This window comes from Pipistrellus kuhlii, unplaced genomic scaffold (assembly GCF_014108245.1).
Source record: "Pipistrellus kuhlii isolate mPipKuh1 unplaced genomic scaffold, mPipKuh1.p scaffold_m20_p_6, whole genome shotgun sequence".
Lineage (NCBI taxonomy): Eukaryota > Metazoa > Chordata > Mammalia > Chiroptera > Vespertilionidae > Pipistrellus > Pipistrellus kuhlii.
The window spans coordinates 36,422,906-36,436,191 of NW_023425562.1; the positions used below are offsets into that span (position 1 = coordinate 36,422,906).

The 13,286-nt window shown below is 49.7% G+C and overlaps 1 protein-coding gene across 11 annotated transcripts in view; it reads left to right on the plus strand.

The window, feature by feature from the left end:
- The window catches only part of LOC118708074 (myelin basic protein), a 77,248-nt gene that overhangs the window by 26,181 nt on the left and 37,781 nt on the right, over positions 1-13,286 (plus strand). For all 11 annotated transcript variants that reach the window (XM_045574660.1, XM_045574659.1, XM_045574663.1 and 8 more), the window contains exon 3: positions 1,630-1,717. In XM_045574660.1, the coding sequence (XP_045430616.1) occupies positions 1,630-1,717 (88 nt within the window). The remainder of the gene's footprint in view (positions 1-1,629; positions 1,718-13,286) is intronic.

Consider the following 13,286-nt stretch of genomic DNA (forward strand, 5'->3'; position numbering starts at 1 on the left):
TTCCAAGGGCAACACGTACTTCCCCTATCCCCACCGTGCGCACGTCACTGATACTGAGGGGTAAGACCCAAGGTGGGGGTGAAGCTTGAGGTCCTGACCCTCACCTCCACTCTGGGCCCTGCCTGAGGCTGCTCTAGGCTAGGTGGATGCTGTGTGGCTACAGGACAGACATCCGTACAGGGCGGGGTCAGATACAGGTGCCTCTGCCTCTCCGGCCTGAGCCATGAACCTGGGAAGCTGGCACCACATGACCAACCTTCATCCTTTGCTTTAACTTTGAACCTAAAATGCCCTCCCTACATTACTTACCACTGGGGAGGAAAAACACTCCCAGTTTTCATTGGAAGATGGAATAGGTTGGAAGAGGTGACCTGGTAGATGCTAAAGCACAAAAAATTACATCCACAGTGGAATCCACATGTAGCTACATAATAATTATTAATTAGCCCTCAAATAAAACTATTGTTTTGTACTTAGTGAAGAATATGACTGATATCAGCAAAGAAGCCAGATGTGAAACAAATACATGTGAAAGAATGTATAGCTGACGAAAGAAACTATCAGAAAATTCTGTTCCCAGTTGCACTCTCTTCTAAAATTAAACAGGTAGATAAGAAACCATGTCTCTTAGCCCATCTTTGGTGCTCACTGCCAAAACAAATTGTCTATTTTGAACTACTCTTAAATAAGATAAAACTGAACAGTTTTCTCACCAGCACATGCTGGGTGCTAGACACTGTGAGGTTTGGGGACTGAAAGGTGCATAAGGCAAGATCCCCATTCTTTTTTTTTTTTTTTTTTTTTTTTTTTTTTACAGAGAGAAGGAGAGAGGAATAGAAAGTTAGAAACATGAGAGAAAAACATCTATCAGCTGCCTCTTGCACACCCCCCATTGGGGATGTGCCTGCAACCAAGGTACATGCCCTTGACCAGAATTGAACCCGGGACCCTTAAGCCCACAGGCCAACGCTCTATCCACTGAGCCAAACAGGTTTTGGCAAGATCCCCATTCTTAACAAACATTCAGTGTCACAGGGAGAAAGGAATAAAGAAACAGGGTGTCTGTGACCATGTCAGATCTCCAGGATAGGGGGTCAGGAAAGACACCGGGCACAGGAAAGCCAATGAGGGGACCTGGCCGGGTGGGGTCAGAGTTCCCAGACCTCTGCCTTCTCCAGGCTCCAGAGGCAGCTCCAGGCAGGGGGACAGCAGGTTGTTGTGGCTTGCTCTCTAAGGATGGCTGTGGCTGTTGGCTCCAGCGCCCAGGAGGGTCCCTGCCTGTCCCACATCCCCAGCAACACTGAGAAATGTTTTCAACTTGGTCAGTATGTCAGGAAAACAGGGTTGGGGTGAGAGTCAGCTCATTACTTTATCGGGAATGATACTCAGTTTCTTTTTGTGTGAAAATATATGCCCTGGAACAGAAGGCCTCGTGTTAAGGCTGAGAGGAGAAGCGGGAGCTCAAGATCTTCTATGGTAAATCCGCCTGAGCCAGGCCTGAGCAATGGAACTGGGACTGTTCTGGACCTGAGGACGGATTGGGGATGTGGCTTTTGGCTCCAGAATCATGAGGACCGAAGCGCGGTAAATTATTTTGATGATAAAACACTTTTTTGTTTTGTTTTCCAGGAGGGTGAGGCCTCCAGAGGGGAGTCTGAGAAAAAGAGGAACCTCCGAGAACTCTCCCGGGAGCCCTCGGGGGACAGCGACGTGTTTGGTACGTGACACGCTGGCTGGGAGCTGTGGTTTCATAGGACGGCCATGTGTAAATGCACTGTCACCAGGAAGGTTTAGTTTCTCTAGTTACCTGGGCGATCTGTGAATCTGCTGTCCTTATTGACAGTGCGACTCTCAGGAGGCGGGCCCTTCCTCACCTCACAATCCTCTCCCGCCCTGACCACCCAGGGCCCGGGATCCGTCCCCATCTGCTGCTAGCTTGTTTTGTTTTATTTTGTGTGGATTTCCCTGGTTTTCCACTCTGTGCGACATTTCTAGAAGCTGCTAGTTCTTATGTGTGGGCATTCGAAAACCAAACATTTCCCATAAAAAATCACTAACAAGGAAGTGAAATTGGCCCAAAGCCTAGATACTAGGGTGGTTATTTGAACTACGAAGAACGACTTGACTCGAGGTGCTGGGAAGTAACTGTTTCCTATAAAACTGCATGTTCGTGGTGCCCCAAGGATAAAAGTTGTCTTTACATGTAGTCCTCTCTGCTGCCAGGGCAGAATGGACAGGTTCTCACGTGGTTTTCATGTGAAGGTTTTTGGCTGCACTGTGGCCTCATGACAGTGACACGCAGTGTTTCACCTGGGACTCATGGGTAGACTTTCACTCAGAGATCTGCCTCATATTCCTGAAGCAGTGAGAACAGGGTGGAGTGAAGCCTGGGGTCCCCCTGGTCTATTCAAGGGGAACAGAGCATGACATACATACACATATGTGTAACATAAATGCCATGTAACGTGAACAAGGCCTGCAATAGGCCTTTCCCTTCATGATGAACATGGTACAAATCCTAGGGCTCTTTCAAAGGCAGGCCTCTGTCCCCTTCTCCAAAGATACATATTCCACTTGGAGAATTATTACCTAGAGTTGAATGTGAAAACCAACGGAAATGCAAGCATTCCAATCGTATAACAAACTCAGCTTTGTCTTTTCCGGGGAAGAATAAGCAGATTCTGCCTGTTTGATTTCCCTTGACTTCCCGATGCCTGAAGCTTCGAGCTGCTCACACGTCAGTGGAGAGTGCACCCACACCTGCTATGCCACCTCCACGGCACCTCCATGGCATGCACAGCCCATACTAGGTTAAGGTTGAGTCACAGCAGAGGGGAAGTGGGAGGATCTGACGATGTCCTCCCTTCATGTGACCTTGAGCAAGATGGCCCAGATGCCTCGTGGGTTCCATCACTCTGCCCAAAAACCCTGAGTGGTTCAGACAGGGAGGCCTCGCAGAGCTGCTGGCATCTGCGTTTGAACCCGATAGTCCCTGTGCCTCCTGCTTCCCAGGAAGCCAGAGAAATCCCCATCTGCAGGGGCTGTGCCGCTGCGGGAAAGGAGCTCAATAATCCTGGCTGCCCACCTCCCTGCGTAGTCTTGGAAAATCTATGTGCGAATTCACTTTAAATTATGGGGTGTTCCACAAACGTCACAGAGAATGACAACAGGCCCCTCCCACTTTACAAAAAAAAGGCCTTTTCTTGACCAAACAGAAACCTCCTGAATGTGGTAGAGAGCCAAGCCTTCGTGATGTTCTCTGAGCCACGTGGGTCATCAGCATTCCTTTCACAAAAATGTCCCAGCCCCTATGATTCATTTTGCTCCCGAGACAGGAGAATCAGGCTGTGAGAGAGAAGCAGGGGCCATTATCTATCACTGACTCATCGCTGCGGGTCACAGGCTTCCAGGTCTCAGTGTTGTACTGTCGATGGTCAGAGTCCCCTGAGAACCGAACTAGGGACCTTAGAGAGTGTGCAGCCGGGCTGAGGAGGCTGCATACTCCAACCACAGGTTGGACAGGGAGCCCAGACGTGCTTCCTCCTGGCCCTGTGAGGGCCAGCGTCCCCACTTACTCATCAATGCTCTCTAGAGTTTCGTTTACTTTTCCATTTCCTGGGAAAATCCCTCCAAAGGGTTGTTTCAGATCTAAGCAAACGACACACCAGGGCATGTTTTAAATCCCTTTCTGTGACTGGTTTTCTGACAGTGACACTCCAGGGTGGCTTTGCCTGGCTACCTGATGAGGAAGAGAACATTTTAAGGGTGTTGTCCAAGCTTTAGGGAAGCAGGTTGTTCTCTTTGGGAAAGCAGGTAGGCCCGTCACAGGCATTTTTTGAAGCTCACACCCAACACGTGACAGACACTGTTCTTGTCATTTGAAAACCAGGCAGGAAATGCAGTGTCCTGTTCCCACCCTGCCCCTCCCCAGTTCCCAGTTATGGCTCCATTCAGGTCAGTGAAGTGAATGGAAGCCTTAGGTTATGCTGACAGGAGAGAAGTCCCCAATAGAGGGCGCCCCTGCTCTTTCCTGAACCCCTGGGCTCCTTCCACGGGGGACCCAGGTCTCCAGGTCAGAGCTGTAAGGATGGGCTTGTCCCATGGAGGTGCAAGTGCAGGCCTACAGCATCATGGGGAAGGACAGAAAGTACCGCCTCCCAGCTTCACCTGATAGCATCTTACACGGCTCAGTCCTATGCAAAAATCAGGGCAAAATTCTACTGAAATCATTAGAAAATGCCCGCCAGTTCACTGCTCAAACAATGGAGCTAGAATCACCTTGCTGGTCCTGTGGCTCCAACAACAGAACAGCCCGTGAACTGCCACCTGCATGATGGTGAAAGGGGTGCCCCTGGGCAGAGGCCCCGCTTACTGTCTCACCCAGATGCGGGGCCTCTCTCAGAAACCCGTCGAGACCTATAACAGTCTTTGTACAAACTTGGTATTTAATTATATGCATGTGCTGTTTTCTTCTTTTGCTTGATTTTCTGCTTTGAGGCTCATTTTCCTGAGGATGATGAGGTTGCTGGGGCCTAACCTGTGGCATCTGCAAGTGATGGGAGTGTTTGGGGGACACCAATTCACCCTGAATCTCTGTCCCTTTCTGTCCCTAAGACAACCTCTGCAAACTGTTGTATTCACAAGGTCCTGTATCTTGACTGTGTGTCCTGAGGCCCAAGCTCTTGCCTCTAGGCTGCTGCTGGATAGGTGATGTGCAAGCATGTGTGTGTGTGCAAGTGTGCTTAGGAGGAGTGCATGTGTGTTGCCACGTAGTGTGTGTGCATGCAAGTGCTCATGTGTATAGTTGCATGTGCAATTGTGCTAACATTTGTATGGGTGTATTTGCACACATGTACTATAATAATCTTTCCACAGACAGAATATCTCTGACACTCTGTTGCTTTGTTCTTTGAATTATGAAATGCCAAGACTACTTTCACTCCAGTGTTTCCATAGGAACAGTGTCCATGGACATGGGTTGTTGGTGTTGTTGTACTGGTAGTTGTTCCACATGGTGGTGAAACCAGGACCATGCTGTCCCTGTGGATTGAGCAGTCTGCTCCTCACTGAGGAGCTCCATCCCCTGAGTCCTAAAATGTACGTCTCTGCCCTTCCGATGCCCCTGATGAGAGGACCACCTTACAAATGTCCCCAGTGACCACAGAGACGGGTGTCCTCGCAAACACCAGAGGCCGTGCCGGCATCCCTGCTCTCTGGGGCCACACTGATCTGTCATGGGGGAAGCTAGTTCCTGGCTTCTGCTGAGCTTTCAATACTTTAGAAACAAAAGTCCCTTCTTCACATTCTAAAGAGAGACGGGAGGTGTCTCCAAGCAGGACTCACACAAGCTCCCAGCACCTTCCCTGTGTCTCCACAGGTGAGATCAGGTGAGGAGGGGGTGCCCAGCCCAGGAAAGAGGCCGGGTGGTGGGCAGCACGGCTGTGTGCTGGCAGAGAGGGCCCTGTGCCAGGAGGTGGGGGGGAGGAGGGGGCTCGCCTGCTGTGTCCTAGGTTGGCAGAGCACACGCTGTCCCACTGGGTCCTGGACCGGATGAAGCTGTGGTCCAAAGGAGGCCATTTCCAGGGTGGTGACTCAGCAGTGCGCCCTGGGAGAGAGGAGCCCACTGCTGCCTGCCCTGTATGCCCACCCACAGGTCCTGGCCTTCAAAATGGCATGTGCCCTAGGGGTCACTTAAGGCCAACAGAGCCACAATGGGACAGCTGAGCAACCTCCAGAACAAAGCAATACAGACCTCACTAAGGCACAAGTGGCAGCTGTGATGGGCGTGGCTGGAGGGCAGTGGCCTGTCCCAGCTTGAGACCCAGTGAAAGCACCCACATTAGGTTTCCATCGGAAAAGTTACTATTTCTAATCTCATCTAACACCCAATGGAATTTGTTGTGTGGACTTGGGAGCTGCAGTGTGGCTGTGGGACTCTCTCCTTACGATTCCTCAGCCACCAAGTCCCCTGGGCTGGTCAGCGGCCAAGGGAAGGACAATCCCTGCAGAGGGCCCAGCCCCAGGCAGGCAGCTCTCCTCATACGTCTCCCAGATGAGTCCCCACCTTCACCCCCTGCACTTTGGGAGGGGCCATAACCCATAAGGAACTGGAATAAGTGAATTTGCTTCTTCTCCAATGAATCCTTGAGTTGGTGAGCCACACCTCTCCTTCCTCTAAGAGCTTCACTGTCAATATTTGCTAACCTGAAGAAGCAAGTTTTTTAAAAGGAAAATAAGCCCTGGCTGGTATGACCAGGTTGGGCATCTTTCCATGCACTGAAAAGCTGTCCATTCAATTCCTGGTCAGGGCACACACCTAGGTTACAGGTTTGATCCCTGGTGGGGGCACATACAGGAGGCAACCAATCAAGGTTTCTCTGTGTGTGTGTCTCTCCCACCCCTTCTCATCCCCTCTCTCAAAAATGAGTCAAACATATCCTCACACGAGGATTTGAAAAATTAAAATAAGACAATCCCCAGCTCTGGTTCTGGCCGAATACAGCCCTGCTCACATACCTGCCCCAAGATGCATGGGGGTCGCACCTGCCTTCAGAGATCAAAGGCTTTGGTGAGAATCAGGTACCTGACTCTGCCCTGTGTCACTGCTGAGCCATCATAGTGTCACCACACTTCATCAGTGCTGCTGGGCCCTGATCCCCCACACCTGCTCCGGCAGGTGACATTGCAGCCCCTGAGCTGTGGAGACAGTGGCAGGAGGCTTTTAAAGCACACAATGGATGTGACATGCTCTTAGCAGAATAATTTTATCATTAAGGATATAAAGGCAATTTAGAGCTGCCTGTGTCAGTCACCAGCAAGTGAAATGTAGGTAAATTGATGAAATTTTGGCACATTGAATCAGAATGTTTCATTAGGTAGATGTAGTGCATCCAGGCTGTTCTTACTTCTCAGGGCTCAGTGCAACCATTTTCTGATCCTATATGTAATCCTATATAATAAAAGCCTAATATACTAAGTGCATCCTGCTATTCGGTTGTCTGTCCAACCAATCAAAGCATAATATGCTAATGATATCCTAAGGCCGCTCAACCTCTTGTTATGATGTGCAATGACCACCAGGGGGCAGATGCTCCCACTTGTAGGTTAGCTTGCTGCTATGGTCTGGCCGATTGGGACTGAGCAAGGCAGGCCGAACACGCCTGAAGCCCTCCCATGGTCCTCCCCAGCTGGCCAACCTCCCACATCCCTCCCCAGCCCCAATCACGCACCAGTGGGGTCCCTCGGCCTGGCCTGTGCCCTCTCGCAATCTGGGACTCCTCAGGGGGGCACATTGACTGTCAGGTAGTTCCATCCTGTATAATAAAAGGCTAATATGCAAATCAACCAAACAGCGGAACAACCAATCACTATGATGCACACTGACCACCAGGGGGCAGATGCTTAACACAGGAGCTGCCCCCTGGTCATCAGTGTGCTCCCACAGGGAGAGCACCACTCAGCCAGAAGCCCTGAGCCAAGCTGACAGCTGGCGAGAACCTCTGCTTCGCAGCAGCACTAAGAATGTCCGACTGCCAAAGCCTTCAGTCAGATCACCCCCAAGGGCTCCTGAATGCAAGAGGGCACAGACCAACCTGGTTGCCCCCAATTGCCCCCCACCCCCACTGTCCTGGTCACCCCCAACTTCCTCCCCCACCTCGCCAGCCTGGTTGCCCCTAACTGTCCCAGGGCCTGCTGGTCTGGTTGCCCCTCACTGCCCTCCTCCCCCACTGCAGGCCTGGTCACCCCCAACTGCCTTCCCTGCTGGCCTGATCACCATGCACTGCCCCATCTACTTGCTTGGTTGCTCCTCCTTGCCTCCCTCTGCTGGCCTGGTTGTTGCCAACTGCCCCCACTGCTGGCCTGATCGCCCCTCATTGCCCCCTCTGCTAGCCTGGTCATCCCTCACTAACCCCCCTGCCAGCCTGGTCACCCTACACAGTCTGCTATTCAGTGGTTTGGCCGTCCCTCACTAACACCTCTGCTGGCCTGATTGCCCCATGCAGCCTGCTGTTCAGTCATTACTGTGAGGGTGTCCTGACCAATTTTCACATTATCCTTTTATTAGTGTAGATTTTACTTCTAGTTGAAACCATTTTTATTTAAATTGCTACAAAAAAGTGTGGCTTAGTGTTCCATTTCTTTCTCCTGGAAACTCTGTTATAAACCCAGATGGGGTGGGTGGTGTTACAACCTGCGATCCATAACCGTCAGGTGGCACAGCACGAAGACAGAATCTGCCACAGGTGCAGGGTCCAGGACCTTGAGGGGACCGGACAGTGCTCCCTCACACTGATGCGGCTCCTGCTCCTGAGATGCCAGTGACCAGACCAGGGGAGCCACATGGGAGGGACATGAAGGAAGGGTGGGAGAGTGGGGAGGGACTACCTGGGCCCCTTGGTGTTGTCATCTCCTCCCCTCACTGTGCGGGGCAGCCTGACGCCACTGTGGGGAGGTCGCTGCTTGTCTGCAGAGAAGCTGGAGGGACACAGTATTCTGTCCGGTCACCACAGCCCTGCCCGGTGAGCAGTCGGCCCTGCAGGCAGTTGTTGCCATAAAAAAGATTAAAGAGAGTTAGTAACTGATGAGCTCGCAGGGTGATGTCTTCTCCCGGTGCTCAGGCAGCACCTTGTCACTGTGGTTTTCTGTGACATGACTGGACAGAAGGAGGCCCTTTGGGTGTCCCCACGGGAGAGACAGGTCCTGGTTCTGGCTTTGTGAGCGCATTGTTCCAAAGGACACTGCCAGTCCCCAGGTGTTTTACCTTCATTAAAACCGACTTAGGGGAATACATACCTGCAATCCTGTTGACCAGGGAGCCAGTTTGGGGAGCTTGAGGGATCAAAGGAGAGAGCTGCCATGAGGGCCAAGTAGGGCAGGGGCCGGTCTGGCTGGGCCCCTGGAGTGGACAGTGAGGCACGTGGCAGGTTGCTCAGAAGGGGTGACATGACCCTGAAGCCCTGTGCTCCTGGCCCTCAGGCTTCAGTAATGCCCTTCTAAAGGTTGAGGTGTCTGGATGACCACTGAACTTGGCCCCACAAAGACATCCCTTTGAAATGGTCCAACACCGGCATAAATTCACCAAAAGTTGGCATTTCTAAGCCATGTATTCAGTGGTGCCCACGAGGTGTGCCTGTAGCCCAGTCCCCTCATCAACAGGCAGGAACTGCACCTGAGAACAGAGAATTAACTGAGGCGAGTCCCGGCTTCCACGCACTTATGTAGGGGAACGTACATCATTCGTCATTTGCACTATCCATAGAGAGCTACTTCTGTGTTCCTGCAGAATGATTTAGAAATTGTTTTCAGTGTCAATTGGTTTTTGTTTTTACAATGCTTCTCTCCCCAGTGGGCTATGTGGGCCGGGACAGTATCTTTGCCTCCTGATTCAGGGGCTGGAGAGTCAGGAGGTGTCTCCGTGGAACAGCAATGGTTTTGAGACAGGTCGCTTCTTGCAGCCAGGAGAGGGAAAGGACATGGGGACAATGGAAAACTGTAATTTTGGTTGTTGCCGTTGTTCTATAAGGATCTCAGCGACTTAGCACAAATGGAAGCAGGGCTTGTTCCCAAGGCTACAGGAGCGAGCTTCATTTGGGGAGTTTAGTGGGCATTGTCACCCAGTGAGGAGAGCTGCTCGCACCTCTGTCTGCGTGGAGGCAGGACTGCGTAGCAGTGGATACTCTTGTGTTATCACTGTCTACCAGTGGGCAGGCCTGAGCCAACATCCTCAAACGGGCAGAGAATTCATCCCAAACCAATAGGCATCCCTTCAGGGCCCACCAAGCCACCTCGCGTAGCTTTTCACGCTCAACATGCAGAACTTCAAAAGAGACAGAAATTAAAGCCAGCCTTTCTTCACATCACAACCCCAAGCCCATCACAATGCACAAAGAGGTGAAAAGCTTCATCCCCACCCCCAAGGGGACACCTGATTGGTGGTGTTGCTCTTATGTCAATCAGGAGCAAAGCAGATGTACAGTTCTTAGTTCGTTCTAGCTTGAGGCCTGTGTTGGTGGCCAGAGTGTTTCATGCCTAAAACACATAAAGATAGATGATAGATGGATACTTCATCCCCAATAAAATGGACATTTGTAGAGATTCAGGAAAAGGGGGACTTTGCAACTCACTGCAGCTCTGCTATGAGCAATCCTGGCCTTGGAGGATTCGAACTGAGCAGGACAGTGACACCAACCCAGCACCCTAGGCTACCTGCTGCAGTGCCTGATAGGTGGATGACAGTTAGCGAGCTAGAAACCAGGACCACTTGGAAATTACCCAGGACTTGTAGAAAATAACATGAAATTGTCTCTGATTAAAATTTAAAATGTTGAAGAGTTTCAAGGAGAATTTTTCTAGCATTTTGGAGAACTTAGCAATACACACACATCCATACATATGTGTATATGACTTTATCATGACATGCAAATGTTGACTTTTTATCCTAATATATAAAGATCCAGGGTCCATCACAACCTAAAAGTCTGGACGGACAACCGAACAGCAAGCTAGGGTCCCAGCCATGCTATGATCTGGGAATCTTGGTCCCTCCTCCAACCCTCAGGCTCTGGGGAACCGATGCCATGCTGCAATGGGACTGGACCCTACCCAAGAGGTCTCAGATTGTGAGAGCATGCAGGCTGGGCTGAGAGATCCCCCCAAGTGCACGAATTTTTGTGCACCTAGCCTCTAGTATATGATAATTTTCTTGTGAAATTATCCATCTATTCGATATACTTTTTTTTTAATCCTCACCTGAGAATATTTTTATTCCATTGATTTTTAGAAAGTGGAAAGAAAAGAGGAAAGGAGAGGGAGGGAGGGAGGGAAGAAGAGAGGGAGAAACATTGATGTTAAAGAGATTGGCGCCTCCTGCACATGCACTGACTGGGACCAGGAATCGAACTTGAGACCCCTTGGCCTGAAAGCTGATACTCTTAACCACTGAGCCAACCCAGCCATGGCTATTTACAGTTCTTGCAATAAAACATAAAAATGTATTATTGGAGCCCGGCCGGTGTAGCTCAATGGTTGATTGTCGACCTATGAACAAGGAGATCATGGTTTGATTTCCATTCAGGGCATATGCCCGGGTTGGGGCTCGATCCTCAGTGTAGAGTGTGCAAGGAAGCAGCTGATCAATGATATATTTTCCCATTCTTCTCTGAAATCAATAAAATTATATTTTTTAAAAGATTATTATAAGTACCCATTGTGATTAAGTTAGAATTTTCATAAATAAATCTTCTAAGGTATCTATCTCCACTAAATGAATAAACAGGGAATATTTTCCACTTCTTCAGTCAGATACTTTATAAAATGTAAATGTGTGTGATTATATGATCATGAAAAATTATCTCAAAATGATTCTCAAAAAATGAAAATAAAAACACCCTCTTCCCTCCCCCCCCAAAAAATCTAATACATTAGTATATATACTTTGCTAAAACAATATATACCTAGAAATAGTTAAAGTAGCAGATAAAGAGATATTTATATTTTTATAAATATCTTGGAATGTCTCCTTCATTCCCATGTATCTAATTATTACACCATCTTTTCTCAATCTAAAAACTCATGGTTTACTGCCTGAGGATTTTTTGTAAGTATTTCACTGAATACTCATTTACTTAAAGAGTTTTCAAGTTATTTTTACCCTTAAAAGATGGCAGTGGCTGCCGCTGGCTGGTACCAGCTGCACCGCAGGGCACCTCCTCTGTGCTGGGACCAGCTGTGAAAAGCAGGCATTGTGTGCAGGCCCCGTCCCCACTCCAGACCTCTGACACCATTGTTCCTGTGGCTGCCTCGGACACAGTGCTGCAGTTCAGCTCTGCCACTGCCCCCAAGAAAAGATCTGAACGTGACCCTCCCTTGACTAAAACGCCCAAGAGTCCATGTATGGATGAAGTTTTAGGTTGGGACCCATGGATTATGCCTGTCCTGCAGCACAGAGCATATACACGGTGACTGTTTCTGACCCCTTTTCCAGGTAACCAATTATGAAAAGATCCTCTGAATATTTACAGAGGAACAGAGATGTATGTAGAAGTGTGATGGTTAAACTTGATACTACGTTTTAGCTAAGAGAGGAGACTCCAGTCAAAACGAGTTAAATCTGGACCCCTGCTCCTGGTTCATTTGCCAGCAAATGCCGAGGCAAGATGACCCGTTGCCCAGGGTTGAGCTTCTGAAATGTGTGCCTTTGGCCGGCATAGGAAAGCATACCACCTTCTGCTCACCCTCTTCCCCTCCTCCACCTTACTTTGCAAAAGTTGCAGGTAGATGTTAAACATTCGTGCACTTGGCATGCATGAATTCCAACAAGGTCACAGAAAGTGACAGTTATTTCCGTTTGACTGGGACACATTTTTTCTTTATCTCTGCAGCGTCAGCTCCTGCTCGGACTTGTTTTTGTGGCCCTGGGATCACGAGAAATGTCACATCTTTTTGCTGGTTACAAACAAATCATATTTTGGCAAGACTATCAATGGCAATTCTTCCAAAATAGATTATTATTATACAATTATTCAGAAATGAAAGAAAAGAAAAAAGACATGAGAAAATTCTAAAACTCAGTTCTTGAAGTTATACAGGATATATGTGAAAGACACGGTAGCTGCATTTCCTCTGTGTAACTGGGGTTTTATTATTTACTGAAGGCCCAGTGCACAAAATTCATGCACAGAGGGGGATGCTCAGCCCAACCAGCACCAGCATTATCCTCTTACAGTCCAGGAGCTCTCAGGGGATGTCCTTAGTGGTTGGGCCACGTGTTTCAGCTCCTCTTGTGGCATTTCTATCCCACAAAAGGAAGCAGGCAGCACGGACATCTCCTAGGTCTCCAGGAAGGGCAGTGGGAGCTGAGTCTAGGGTGGGGATGGAGATTGGACCTGAACTGGCCTAGAGCCCCAACAGGGCTCTCCCACCTTGTCACATGCCGGAAGAGGTCCCCGCCCCACAGGCTCCCTGGTGCCCACCTGGGGCTGGACTCTGGGCCGAGATGTCCTACCTGTGCGTGCACTGAGTAGCTTTGGGGACCCCATGACTGGCAGGGGTAACAAGCTGAGCTCTCAGCCAGGAATGCGATTCCTCCCAGCCTTTTCCAGCTCAGTGATTCCGTGAGGAGTTTCAGGGAGTGACTCCTCATGTCAGATGGGACTGTGACTTCCACACAGGTCAGAAACGAGGTCACAGCTTCCTCCTCTCCTGTAATAAAAGCTACTGCTGATCACAGAGCATGAAGGGAGGGTCTCAGCGCCATTTGGAAAGATGACAGGGACGAAGGGCCGAAA